The 15,040-nt window shown below is 33.6% G+C and overlaps 1 protein-coding gene across 4 annotated transcripts in view; it reads right to left on the reverse strand.

The window, feature by feature from the left end:
* The window catches only part of RAP1GDS1 (Rap1 GTPase-GDP dissociation stimulator 1), a 141,486-nt gene that overhangs the window by 40,837 nt on the left and 85,609 nt on the right, over positions 1-15,040 (reverse strand). For 3 of the 4 annotated variants that reach the window (XM_047798200.1, XM_047798199.1, XM_047798202.1), the window contains one exon: positions 11,995-12,141. The exons of the other annotated variant lie outside the window; for it this stretch is intronic. In XM_047798200.1, the coding sequence (XP_047654156.1) occupies positions 11,995-12,141 (147 nt within the window). The remainder of the gene's footprint in view (positions 1-11,994; positions 12,142-15,040) is intronic. 4 annotated transcript variants of the gene reach the window in all.

Genomic DNA, 15,040 nt, shown 5'->3' on the forward strand with positions numbered 1-15,040 from the left:
TGAGGAACAATGATAATAGAATATCTATAGCAGAGTTGAAGGTAAATAAACCAAAATGAAAACCAAAATACTACCACTTAGAATAAGCTAAGAAAACACATAAACACTCATAAGCTACGCAAAACACTATTACTGTTACTAAGTGGTTCACCCAAAGGTATAGGAATGCTTTCAATTTTTTTCTTCCTTTTAAAAATTATATGCCATTTTCAAGTTAATAATTTTCTCCAAATTCCTTTAAGTTACCAATTGGGAATCTAAAGATAAAAATCTGTTTCTTACAAAACACATTTTTGTCATAGCATGCATCTCTTGGCAGAGTTTGTAAACTAATTTCTGTATCACTCTTCATAGTTCTTAACCTATGGATAAGGCAGTAGTTGGCTGATTATTGGAAAAGGGCAAAAAGGCAATGTTGACTTGTCTCACATGTCAGTTGATTACTTGCCTGGTGATCTTTGTGCTACATTTTTCCTGTTTTTAGTATGAAATGTGAAGAGACAGCCAATAGAGGCTTACAGGCCCTGAAAACTGATGGTAATTACAGACATTATCTGGTTCAGTTGTGGTGGCCCATCTATACTAGACAGGGGCCTATATACCAAAAGAAGAATAGAAACGGGCCTGAGAAAAGTGAAGTGTACATTTAGAGTTCAAATGGTACAAAATAATTTCAAATTATGCAATGGAATTATGAAATCTGTTCTAAAAGAAATAGATATAAAAGGATATATTCAACTAAATGTTTTTATGCTTTTGATGCTAAATATCTTTTTCTAACTATACAATTTAGTGATTAATGAATGATTCACAATACTTGCATTGTCTTACAGGCAAACTACTTGTTATACCCATAGTATTATACTTAGGATAGTATTACACCTACGTGTTAGAGTGGCAGAATACTTGTATTACGGTTATAGTGTTTATAACAATCAAGCACCAATAAGTTTTCCAAGTTAGACATTATTTCGGTTACTTACCAGTAGATAGAGTTCTATATTATTGGATCACCTCTGCAGATCCTTGTTCTTTAGCAGTATTTTAAACTTGCATTTATTTATTTATTCATTTTGACTACCTCTTCAAATACTGCAGAGCTGTTGAATCATTAAATTTCAGGTACGTAAGCGTGAGCACTAGCGCATGCATTGAGTGTGAGTCAAACTCCACTATGTGTCTGCATATATGTAAGCATCACACACCCCCTCAGTACTGTTGGTACAAACTATGAAAACCCAACAGTCCAGGAACATCAGAGCATAACGGAACTTAGGAAGGAGATAACTCAGCAGGAGAATGCCGTGTGGAAGATGATGTTCTTCACATTCTCTTAACTTGGCATCTCTACCACTTTCTTGGACCACTTATAATACTATGAATTTCGGTTGCAGGGATAAGAGGGACAAAAAGTTAAGAAATATTGCCAAGTTTTACACAACCTGTGCCATACAAATTGAGGCAGTAATATCTGAAATTGTGGTAAATCAGGAGAAAAGGTAGCAGCATGGTCTAAAGGACATATGGTGTGAATTGCCATAATTCATGAAAATTGCAATGCTCCATGAGAATGTGTTTTTTCAAGCTACCTAAGAGCCAAATTAACTGTATACTCACATACAACACACATACCACACACACGTAAAGAGGAAAATATATAGTCATCCAACGACAGAACTCACTTTGCAACACTTGGGTGCCTTCTTTTAGATTTACTTTTATGATGCTAACTAAAACAAAAATTATACTTAAGTAACTCTAAAGTCTGTTCAACCAATTATAGGCAAGTCTTTGTCCTTGGAGAATGGAGGCCCAGAAGAGGGAAAAACAGGCTGATACAAATTTTCATTTCAAGATAAGCAGGCATGCTAGAACATGGTTCTCAATGAGGAGTCCCCAAAACCCTTTCAGAGGATCACCAAGTTGAAACTACTTTCATAAAATTAGCAAGATTTGACTTGCCTTTTCACTGTATTGACATTTGCACTGCTAGTACAAAAGCATGGGCGGGTAAAACTGCTGGGGCTCTACTACGAACCCAGGCAGTGGCACCAAATTGTCCTAGTATGTGTATTCTTCACCATCACACACGCACAGTAGAAGAAATGCTGTTCTTTTCAGGAATTTTTTTTAATTTTGAAGTTATTTTTCATTAAAACATGCTATTTACATGAACGAATAATGGATTTTTACTATTTTAAAGTTCAATACTAAATAATTTAAAAATTATCATTTTAATTTCTAATACTGTAATATTGATAGATATAACCTATATATATATAAACAAAAGTCCTTTGAGATCTTTAGTAATTTTTAAGTATCTAAGAGTCCTGAGATAAAGTTTAAGAATCACTGCCAATGGATTACCTAATTTTTATAGGAATTGAAAAAAAAAAAAAAAAACATGGAAAAAAGATTCTGAAATTCAACCATATGCCTGACTGATGTGATAGTAGAAAATAATTAAAATTAAAAACATGGTAGGAATCCTCTATTTTGTTGTTCAGATATTTTGAGCGAAATAACATTAATTAAGGTACCTGACATCTCCTTTTGCTTATGGGTGTAGAAATTCTACTTAATCTTAGGAGAACATTCCATGATTAGATGTGTTTGTCTATCTTATTTACAACTTAGTATGTTACTAATAAATAGTTTTGGGGGATGAGTAGGGATCCTGTTTGTATGGAATAAATTAGTATTAATTCTTATGCTGGAAGCAAATGATTGTGTTTAATCACCTTTTTCTTACTGCCCAAAGAGGGCTATGAATAGATTTAAAATGACAGTAGCTGACCCTCAAGCTAGTATGAATGGTATCAGGAGTATAACTTACACCAAAGACTAACTGGAAGAAATTATTAGAACCAGGAATAGTTCACATTCTTTAGATACATTTGAGAGAATAAGTGACATAATGCAAGACTGAGACTTTTTGCGTCCTTGAATGAATACCAACAACTCCAAGGGAATGTTTATCAGAGCTCAACAAACACAATTCACAGAAATGCAACCCAGGCCCATACATAGCAAACACTTATGTGTGAAAGACAGTCTTGAGACAGCACAATGTCATAAATGTCTGAAGACTTTTTAAAACCGCTCCTGACACACATCACAGACAAATACTGACCAAAATTACATAATATCAAGATGACACAGGCCCTGCATGATCTATGGGGAGGAAGAGGAAAGAGGGCACTGAGGGGGTGCAATACAGATGCATATACAAAGAGATATAAGGCAATCAACGCATGCGCTGGTGTGAACACTTACCTACCTACATTTGAATTTCAATGGTTCCAAGTTCTTCAGGTCACACACATGGAAACTCCAAAGAATGGAGATCTGGAGAGAAGATCTTAAGTTGAAGAACCTTTTTCCCCCTGAGTTTTAAATTTATTGTTTAAAACATTGGTATAGATTATAGGTCCAGAAAAGTATGCCAAGAATTCCACTAACTCAAATGAAGTTATGTTGATCAATTACTAAAAAGAATAGGTTTCTTAAAACGATTATAACACATGTTCATCTTATTCTTAAGAAAAGGCCCTTATAGACAATGTCATAAAATTATTAAGTTTATTGGTAAATATAACTTAATTATGAAACTGTGTCAAAATAAAACACACAATTTAAAATACACAGTCTCTGTATTGGCATGTATATTTGGTATGTATATTGTTCATGGTAGAAAGAGTACAATATCCCTATTTATAGGCTTGCATTAAAAACCCCAACTACAGTCACGATTAATTATATACAGTTGAAACAAACAAACAAAAAAAAACAAGCAAATACAAATCTTGCTGAGAAGTTGTAATATAAGTTGGATAAAAATCACTTGGGCATAATAAAGACTGAAGAAAACTGCCCTTGACTAATGGCACATCTGTATTTCAAAAAATATATCTATAAATTAAAAATCAGATGCGACAGTGAAGTAGAACTTGTAAGCTGAAGGAAGTTGTAGCTCTCTTATAATGTTGAAATGTAAACTGACTTAAATACAATACCAAGAGGATGGCTTGTGATTAAAAACTATACACACATGCGCAGGTACAAGACTTCCTTTTCACTTATTATTTAGTATTTTTTTGTGGACCGATGAAAAACATGAAGTATTTTTATCCTAAACCTAGTGCTGAGCATAGAAAACTAAAAACATTTAGAACTGTTTAAAGTTGACTTCAATTATTTTGAAAGCCCTCTCTATACAACACATGCATTATGTTTTACACCCAGATTATCCCTGTAATTTAAGCCCTAGGTTATACATTTCAACGACAAACAGCAATTTCAAAGGAAAAAAAAAAAAAAAGAGAGAGAATCAGGATTCATTAGTATTAAGAACATTAGAGGTTTAAAAACAATACCTTTACACATTTCTTGCTTTCTAAAAGTTAAACAATTTAAAAAAGGATTTTTTTGAAAACGGATTTTCTGGATTCTGAAAATAAAAGTCTCTACAGAGCAAAATTCTCCTTCTGTAAAAAGTTCTAGAGATAAATGACAAAATTATATGAGTGACTATAACGTAAAACAACAGCAACAACAAAGAACCTCAAAGCAAATCACGAGAGAAAGGTAAAATGTTCTTTTATTCTTAAGAGGCCTATGCATTTAATGTTCTCATTCCAATGACATCTTGAACAATTGCCTTCATCTGGTAGACAGTTTTCTCCCTAGACTCACTCCAGATTAAATGATTTACTACCGATCAACACTTGCTATAATGAATTCTGCTACAAAGAAGATTTCTACAAATGCATCTACTCTGATTAAAGAACACTATGCCTTCGGAAAGAAACTGGTCTTTTAAAGGTTAAAATTGCTCCTTGTTTTTTAGAAGAGGACTACTGCCAATTGCTGCTTAAGTAGCTCTTACTGGGAGAAATAAATCTAGTCTTGGCTCTCATATGACATTGCTGAATGGCTACATCTAGAGTACTATAAATTTAAGCCTAAATTTTTGTACAGCAGATCGAGCTAATTGCCAGGTTAATTTACATGACAACAAGTATATCTTATAAGCATATATGTTTAAAAACATAAAAATTCTTTGTTTTACAAAAGGATTTACTGGCTTCAACAACCACCACCAAAAACCCCCCAAATATTACTAGTTACCCTGGGGCATTACTATGATTAAGTTTTTACACCGTAAAATTACATAGAAGTTACTTGCAACACACAAAATGTGTTCACAAGAAATACCTACATAACCCCAAGACTTCTATTATCTTGCCAATAATCATTTTTCAGCAGTATTTAATTAAATCTTTGTTCAGTAAATAAAATATAGGCAATCTGTTGTTAATTGGATTTTATTTGTAGTTAGAAAACAGTTATAACTTGTTAATTATACAAGTTAATTAACATAAGGTACTTTCCTGCCCTGAGTTTCTCTGAATGAATATTTTAAGTGGTCTAAATAAAACATGCCCTGATAATTGGCCAAAATCCATCATTTGGCTCTGGCTTTTAGCCTCAGCTCTTGAAGGCCAAACACCTGAATGCGTCAATGTCATTTCTGGCATCTACAAACTTGTGCACAGTCAATGATTATGTGCTTGATACTATCATATTAAAAACAAGGCCTAGTCTTTCACTTTAATCTTTACTATTTAAATGTCCATTTTTAAATACAGATAAGCATTCCATGTACAGAGGAAAATCTCTCGATGTGTTTCCTGCGCTGAAATTCTATCAGCTGAAATGTAAATGTATATTTATATTGCAATATTAAAATGTAGCAATAACTAATGATGGCAAAGACTACACAAATGTAAAAGTTAGATCAAGGCAGAATAATAGAGATTATCTATTCTTTTTAGAATTTACAACAATAAATAAATGTTAAAAGTTGTTTTTGATTTTTAGCTACTTGATTCCATTCAGGCCATGAATCTTTCAAGACAAAGTCCAATTTGAAAATTCTTTACATCTTGTGAGGATGAGTTAAATCAGAAAGCCAACCTGCCACCTCAGATTTTCACTATAAGGAAAATCCTGGAAAAATATTCAGTAACCTCTATGATTTGTCATCTTCAATCCAGGCATAAAGCAAGTAAAGAAAAATATGTTAGAGGATGAGGAACCCCAAACCTATTTTGTTTTTCCACTGTCCTCAGCTAAAACGGGTTATCTATTTGGTATCCATCAGAATGCTAAATGAACTATCAGGATTATAAAAATAATCTATAAACTGAAAATGCTGCAAAAAAGTATTTTTTTTCTGTAATATAATGCCAAGCTTTAAATCATTAACAAAAAACTCTAACAATCATTTCAGATTGTTGCATTCAGAAGTTCATTCTCTAACGGCCAAAGCTAAATATTAATGCTAATACTTGACCACTGGGAATTAAGCCAAAATATGCATTTGATATACCTCTACTGAAAACCAAGTTCTTAGTCTGTTCATTAAGTAACAACATGATTACAGTAATTGTTTAGTGGGATTACGATGAAAAGCTAACCTAGTCTAGTTGGCCAAATTTAATATGCAGAATTAGCAGGAAGCACAAGAACAACTAACTGCTCTGTCAGTAAAGCAATCTGCTTAAAATGATATTTGTAGCAGAACTTTATGAATGCAACCTGCTTCAGATTGATCTGAAAGCTCTGTTAGACAAACAGGAGAAATTGGGACATTTTTTTAGAAAGAGAACAATGGTCAGTACATAAAGAATTCCAATATTATTATTTTTTAAAGCCTAAAAACTTTTCAGTGGCTTGATAAGTCTTTAACACACTTTGCTTAAAATACTAGAGTACTTTTTTTTGACAAATGGGGCAAAATGAAAAGCACTTCTCCCATCCCTTTATAAACAGAGAAAATAAGGAATGGAAATACAACAAAAACAGTATGTTGGAAAATCAATATAATTAAGAAAGAGACAATAAATTGCAAAGATACACTCTGAACTTTGTTTTGCTTTGTTTTGCTCCTTAAAGTTTGAGAAACAGTTTTTAGTATTTAGGAAATGTGTGGAATTATTAATTAGCTTATGCCCACAGAAATTAAACTTTGGCAATGGTTTCCCACTCACACAAAGCAAGTCATCTTCTAAACATCTAACATCTAGGAAGTGTTCTTTCTCACCTATAATGAAGTCATACCAAAACAAACATGTAGCTCAGGCCAAAGTGTTTTTTCAGTTTTTAATCTAGGTTATTCCTTATTAATTTCTATTCTTTCTATTTTAAGTATGAAGAAAAATCAAGTATGCCAAGTCATTGGGCTGAGTTCACTAGGAAAGTGAGTATTAATAGAATTAGGAAAATATTGCTTTTGGTTGAAATGAAAGGAGCACTGAAATTAATTATGTATTAAGCGATCCTTAAATTAGAAGAGAGAACTTACTTTACAGGACTATTTTAAACAAGTGAATTTAAGTTCTGGGCTTTACATTCAACTTAAACTGTTATGCTCTGATACTCCATGAGCTGCATTCCTTACATCTCACAAACGGCTTCCCTTCCATCATAGTTCAGTTATTATAAGTCCATACAGCATATAAATATGAGAATTATCATGAGAGTATCGCAGAGAGAGTTCAGGAACCATACACAAAAAAGAGAAATTAGTCTTTTTAGTAACCCAGAGTTATTAAGACATCACAGGAAAATCAACTCTATTTGTAAAAATCATATATATGATATAGGTAACAGGAAGAAGCCTTTCCTAGACTGTGTCTATTGTGTCACTTTAGAAGGAAACTAATTTTTCCTTTCCTCCTGGAGTGTTTACTTCTTCCACCTTTTTCTCTTATGGCATAGGCTATATAAAACAAACAACCTCAGTCTTTGCTTTAATGCTTACCATCATTAATACTTGGTTTTAGAGTTATAACAGGTTTTTCCTGCTATTTTGTCTCTCGAGCATAGGTGTATTAAGAAAAAAATCAAACTCTTTCAATTACAGTTTTCCAAAACGTACATATTGATTAATCATGGTTACGTGTAATATAATAAAAATGGTAACCATCTGCAGATTCCTCAACAAGGTATTATTAACTTATTTTGGTGTTTTGCTTTAGATTACTGGTTTGTTTCTATTTAAACTGCAATCAATTTTTAAGCATACTTATGCAGATTTGTCAAGTCTGTGGATCACTTACGGTAAATTTTTAAACACAGATTTTAGTATTGCTACTATTAGTATATTTATAATGCCACTTGCTCCTACTGCCACATATGTGAGCAGCGAATATAAACTAACATCAGTGGGCAAGAGTTTACATTGCTCCTAACTCATTTAATGAAGAAAATGCATTCCGGCAATGTGTTTTTCTTCCAATAACTTATTTTACTAATAAAAATTTTTAGGCAATACTAGGCATTTAGGAAAGTCAATCAATAAATATTTTCCAAACTCCTACCGTATGCTAAAAATGATGTTATATTTGAAAACATCTGGATATCTGAACAAAATTTTCAGTTTTCACTGCAATGTTCTGGCAATGGGTAACCAAAGCTAGGAAAAAGATATCCAAGAAGCTAATGAGATAACACCTACAATAATAAGTTTGAGTTCTTTGTTATATAAGACTTTAAAGTTTCACTACATAAAGAGAAAATAAAGGAAGTTCACATTTCCTTGAATTGAAAGTAAAATTGTCAACACACTTTTCTCTAACCACAACTATCAAACAGCCTATTTTGGAGGGCCACAGAATTAAAGAGTGCTTTTCTGCCATGTGAAAAACAGGTATGGTTTTCCCAAAAGGATACATTTGAAATGATTTTTACTAAACAAAAAGTTTTACTTGTCTTACTCTATTTCAACATGATTTTATTTAGCAATATTACTGTTACAACCTGTCTACCTAGGAAATTGCAACTTTTAAAATTCAGATATCTATTCCACACTTAATTGTCTGAGTATAAAATCTTTTAATTGCTTTACCAGTGGGGAAACAAAAGAATATATCTAGCTCATAGCTTAAAGTTTGAGCTGGTTCCAATGATTTAAGACTCATGAACCCTGAGTTTTATACAGCTTTATCAAAGGGTATAAAAATGTCTTCACTGAGTGTTTTGATTATATATCTGTCTTACATGTGTTTAGTAAGCTTGATTTCCTATTTAATGCATTTATAAATTGGATATGCTCAGAGTGGCCCACTATATGAACAGGAATCTATGTATCCTAAGTCTCAGCCTGGTGTCAAGCCACTTTTAAGGCTAATAAACACTTTTAAAATATTCTTATTAGAGAAACTATGTTAGTGTTTCTTTATGACCATTTCAGTACTTGCTTATCTTTATATTTTTAAAAATTTTATTTATGAAGCTAAAGAGTAACTCCCTCACTATGAATGATATTTAAATTATTGGGGCCAATGGTAGAGTGAATTTTTCTATTAAGAGTAACAAGGAGAAATTTATCACTCAACTACTCTACTTGGAAACTAGAAAAGTCTTGTGTACTGAAATTCAATAGTGAATATACATAAAAAGGAATTTCATCCTTTTATCAGTGCTAATTAAAAGTGCTTCCTGATTTTCAAAAAGCTCTATTGTTTTTTGTCTCAGTGATTCATCCAAGTGGACAGGATCTATCTCAAATGGTCTGAAGTTAGCCAAGAAGACCGAATATTAGCTTGGAAAGTTTTTAAAATATGTTAAAGAAAAGAGTAAGTAAATGATCAATAAAACAACAAAGATGCCTAATAATTATGCGAAACAAAAAAGATATACTTTAAGTTAAAGAGCATAAGAGAGAAAAGAACCACTGCACAAACTGTGATCCCTATGGAGACAAATATAAAAGGAAGCAGAGGAGAGAAGATCGTTACAAGTTTGGCATTTGTTCCTTTAAAATACTAAAGATAACTTTACTTCTATTTTATCCAATAAGTTTTGAAAGCTGCATTCAAATAGCAGCTTTTAGAACAATGGAACAAAAACACCACTGCTCCAATAACGTTCAGAGAAAAGTTAATACAGCTTTTCAAAGTATCTAAGTCATCCCGGGGAATGCTTGCACACCAGGGGGGAAAAACCTTCCTCACAAAAGAAATACGTCGTGCCTTTAGACTGTGCACCCTGCATGTTGTTCACATCACCTCTTCAGTACACTTCCCCACAGAGTGCGAGAGTCTGTTACACAGACTCAGTCACGACCTCCTTTGGATTAGAAGTAGCGATTTTTTGAAGACCATTTTGCCACTTGGTATGCTTTTGTACAGACGTTTGAACAATAGCTTCCTCAAAGGATAAACAACTAGCTGAGATGCATAAGACTAATTCTTTGTATCCAGAGCTGCTATAAATAATTTCATGACTAGTTCTTTCATTTATCTTTCTAGACCATTCTCCCACTTAGCTCTCATCCCACTTTCCCAGGTTTTAAGCCTAAATGAAGTTGAAGAGAAAGGAAGTGGCATGTGTATTATGGTCACATTTCAATTATTTAGGAACTGATTATTCATTTTGTAGATTACCCAGGCAGGTCTGCATTTATTTCTTCTGTTCATATTAAGGGCATTTTCTCTTCAAAAATGATCCCACCAGAGGGCAAGAAAAACAGAGGTAACTGACCCTGTAAAGACTACCATCTGTTAACTAGCTCATGTGTTAAGAAAGAGGCAAAGCATTTCATGAATAACAACTATTTTCTATTATTATAATGGATACCTTTAATTTAAAACTGATGTTTCTTGGAAAAGATGTGACCTCAGGACACATTCTATTTAGCTTGTACAGTGCAAAAAAAAAAGCCAATGTAACCCAACATTTAAAAAACATGTCACACGAAAAGCTAAATTTCTAGCATCCTCCTACCGTCAGAAGGAAAGATTTGGCAGTATCTGGCCAAACTGCCACACAGAGACAAGTGGCTACAAGAGAGTACTAGCTCTTCCCTTTCAAAGGGACAATGGCCACCGTCCCCACCATTTGCTGTTGTCACTAACACTAACGTCAAACGTCCGTAGCCATTTGTCATCAATGTTTATCTTTCAAAAAAAAAATTGGGAATAAAAAAATATACCTAAAGGGCTATGTGTTTCTAGACCACATGATACTGTTACGTGTTCAATATACAAATAAAATATGTCTCTGCCAGAGACTGTAACTTAAAATGCCATGATGAAATAAACCAAAGATTTTATCTGTGCTCATTCTAGGAACCTACCAGAATTTGAGGTTTTGATTTATGCAGTAATTCACAGAATACGGTAAATGGATGAATGTTTTAGGACATTTCAAAGTAAACTGAAGTCTTCATACCACTGTTTTAAAGTTCATTTAGTTAACAACCATATAGACTACCTGAAAATTAACATGCCATTTGTGGTTGGGGTCTAAGAATGTTTTGCAGAGAAAAGAAACTTCTGTTTATAAGTATTTATTAAATTTAGAAAATAAGGTGTCTGCAGCTGCTCTGAGCTTTCTTTTTCTTTTTCTTTTTTTTTTTTCCTTTGGTAGCCTGAGGCATGTGGAAGCACCTGAGCCAGCGATATAACCTGAGCCAAAGTTGCGACCTGTGCCACAGCTGTGGCAACAAGGGATCCTTAACACACGGCACCACAAGGGAACTTGCTGAACTTTATTTTTCTAAGACCAGATTTCATTAAAATTTTTTTTTATTGTTACAAGTAAACCTAGTATCTAGATAAAATAATTCTATTTATAGAGGCAGTATTTCAAAGCTCCTGCTGGTATTCATAAATAAACATGAAACTCTTAACATCACTCATTTCTAAAATGTTCAAACCAAGACATCTTAAACCAGACCATTATGTTGTTTCTTGTTTTAGGTATTGATTAACATGGACAACCCTTCGACAATTAGTCCCAGGTAGAAAATTAGACCATTTCGTGGTTTGAAACGGTGTAATTTAATATTGGCTAATTACTAATTTTTATGCTACTCATGAATGCTTTATTCATCGTTTTTCTGAATATTTTTGGTTTATACTACAGTAAGGATGATTTTTACTTTTTCCCCCACAGATAAAGCAAGTTTTCAATTTTGTTTACCATTCTCATTGCTATAGTTCATCAGCATGCCACAAAAGACAGTCAAGAGCTTCTCATTGGCGGGATCTGTTCTACTGCACAGTGACCTTAAATGGTCAACTACAATCTGTGCACCACCTGCTTGGTCAACTGCACTTCTGCCCTCATCTGTAAAACAAAGAGTTAAATTAAAAATAAAAGAAAAAAGAAATGTACTTTACAATTCAAATACAAAACATAACAGAGTTATTCCTTACTTAGTGAGTAAGTAGAAAATAAACCTAACTAAAGCAGGGCATTCAATATGTCTTTTTAGAAAGAAAAAACAAATAAACATGGAAATGGGGGTGGGATGGGGAAAAGAGACAATCATTTTTTAGGAGAAAAAAGATTCCTCCCAGTGGTATCATAAAGGAGCCTAATGACTTTCTCTGGGTCCTAAGACTTTATGACTATGACATGTGAAAATTTTTGCCTCCTCTTTCACAAATGACAGTTCTGTATAAGAAGAAATTGATTGATTGATTGATTGATTGATTGATTGTCTTTTTAGGGCCGCACCCATGGCATATGGAAGTTCCCAGGCTAGGAGTTGAATCGGAGCTGCAGCCGCCAGCCTACACCACAGGCATAGCAACGCTGGATCTGAGCCGCGTCTGTGGTCTACATTATAGCTCCTGGCAATGCCAGATCCTTAACCCACTGAGTGAGGCCAGGGATTGAACCTGTGTGCTCACGGATGCTAGTCAGATTCATTTCCACTGAACCATGAAGGGAACTCCTAAGAAAAAATTTAGAAGTGAATATTCTATTGGAATATTTCTCTCAGCTTGTAAACCACTACATATACCCTATCAGTGGTTTCAAAGTCATTTATTACCAAAGACAACCACCTGCAGCACAGTAATTCCAGATCACAATACGTAATTTTTAAGGATTAGGACTAAGGTCTTTTTAACGGCATTTGCTAGAGTACATAAGCATGCTCCCTTTTTTAATTCTTAGTAGTCTGTATTTCATTTTACTTTATTTTCTCCATTCGAGAGCACATCAATCTACTTCAATATTACAACCAGTGGTCAAAGGACAGTCAAACATATGTTCTGTTATGTGTACATCTACACTTCATAGAAAAGATGTCATTTAACTATTGGAATATAGAAATCACTTTAAAATATTTTCTAACCCTTGAGCATAGGATTGGACAAAGATCAAAGAATAGGACTTTTAAATCTGACTTCCTTATATAAAATAAGATAGACTCTAAAACAGTGCTAGCCAATAGAAATATGAGAGCCACAGATGTAATTTAAATTTACTGGCAGCCTTGCTAAAAACACAAAAGCTGAAAAATTAATTTTTGTAATATATTTATTCAATCCAGTATATTTAAACTATGATCAGCCCCAAACACAACCAATATACAAATTACTAATGAAACATTTTATATTATCTTCTTTGTAATACATCTTTGAAATCCAAGGTGTATTTTATATCTTACACTTACAATTACATGTCAGTTCAGACTAGCCACTTTTTGGGAGTTCCCATTGTGGCTCTGCGATAACAAACCCAACTAGTATTCATGAGGATGTGGCTTCAATCCCTGGCCTTGCTGCGAGCTGTGGTGTAGGTCACAGACATGGATCTGGAGTTGCTATGGTTATGGTATAGGCCAGGAGATGAAGCTCCAATTTGACCCCTAGCCTGGGAACTTCCATATGCTGTGGTGATGCAGCCCTAAAAAAAAGTAGACAAACCCCTTAAAAAAAAACAGAGTAGCCACTTTTCAACTAATCAAGAGCTAAATCAGGCTAGTAGGTGCTATTCAGGATAGTGTAACGACAGAAGCATAACAAAAGGATCAGTAAGAGAAATGTCTCACAAAGGAATTTGAGCTAGGAAATTAGTAATGAAAGATTTCATTTGCCTAATAAAAGAAAATGGCCGCAGCAGCTCAGGTCATATCTTTATAAAAAATTACTGCTGAATCATATTCGAAAATGAAACAATATATATCATTTCCTGTAGTAGAAACATACACACAACTTATAAAGTTGGGCCTCATAAAGACTAGCTTCATCATTTTGAAAAACTTTAAACGTAAATTATCTAATTTTTCGTATAATTTGTATGCAGATGATATCAAAATAATTAATTCTTAGGATGACAAATCCAAACATGCAGACCTTCCAAAATATGCATATACAATATATTTCATCCTTAAATTGCAAAGCTCAAATAGCTTTTGATTTTAATAGCCAAGTAAATATGGGCTTTCAAAATATAAATTATGTATGCTTAGAAAGCTAATAAGCTTGCTTCCTATCAACACTCAGTTATTCAATATTCAAAAAAGTAATTCAATAAATTGTATTTAACCGTTAGTTCATCAAGTTAATAATGCAATAAATAAGAACATAACTACAGTTAAAAGGCAAATTACCTATTTGTGTTTCAGAGCCACAGTATTTTTCTTCCCTTCCTTTCCTTCTTCCTTCCCTTCCTCCCTCCCTGACCTGTTTGGATTATCTATGACATAACTATGTGTTATCAAGAGTTGGCTGCAGATCATAAACTCAATCTCTACTACATTACTACCAGGTTTGAGAAGAAAAACAAATCACATATACTAGAAGATATCGGAGTTACAAAGATTATTTTATTAAAATATTTTAAAGAATCTGAAGATGCAAAGAAATGAATGATTATGCTGTATTTGTTCTCTAGCAAAACCAGTGAGCGAGTTAAGTTTTAAAAGGCACCTTACAAATTATTTAAAATACATATTAGGGAGTTCCCACTGCAGTACAGTGGGTTAAGAACATGGCCACAGCAGCTCAGGTCACTGCAGTTGGCTGGTTTGATCCCAAGCCAGCGCTGTGGGTTAACAGGATCTGTTGTTGCTGCAGAGGTCAGAGCAGTGGCTCTGATCCAAATCCCTGGCCCAGGAACTTCCATATGCTGCAGGTATGGCCATAAAAAAAAAAAAAATCATATTAGAACATCTGTCATTGCACAGGTCCATATAAATTGGTTTTTGGTGGTTCCCGTCACGGTCAGCTGT

Source organism: Phacochoerus africanus, chromosome 10 (genome assembly GCF_016906955.1).
Source record: "Phacochoerus africanus isolate WHEZ1 chromosome 10, ROS_Pafr_v1, whole genome shotgun sequence".
Classification (NCBI taxonomy): domain Eukaryota; kingdom Metazoa; phylum Chordata; class Mammalia; order Artiodactyla; family Suidae; genus Phacochoerus; species Phacochoerus africanus.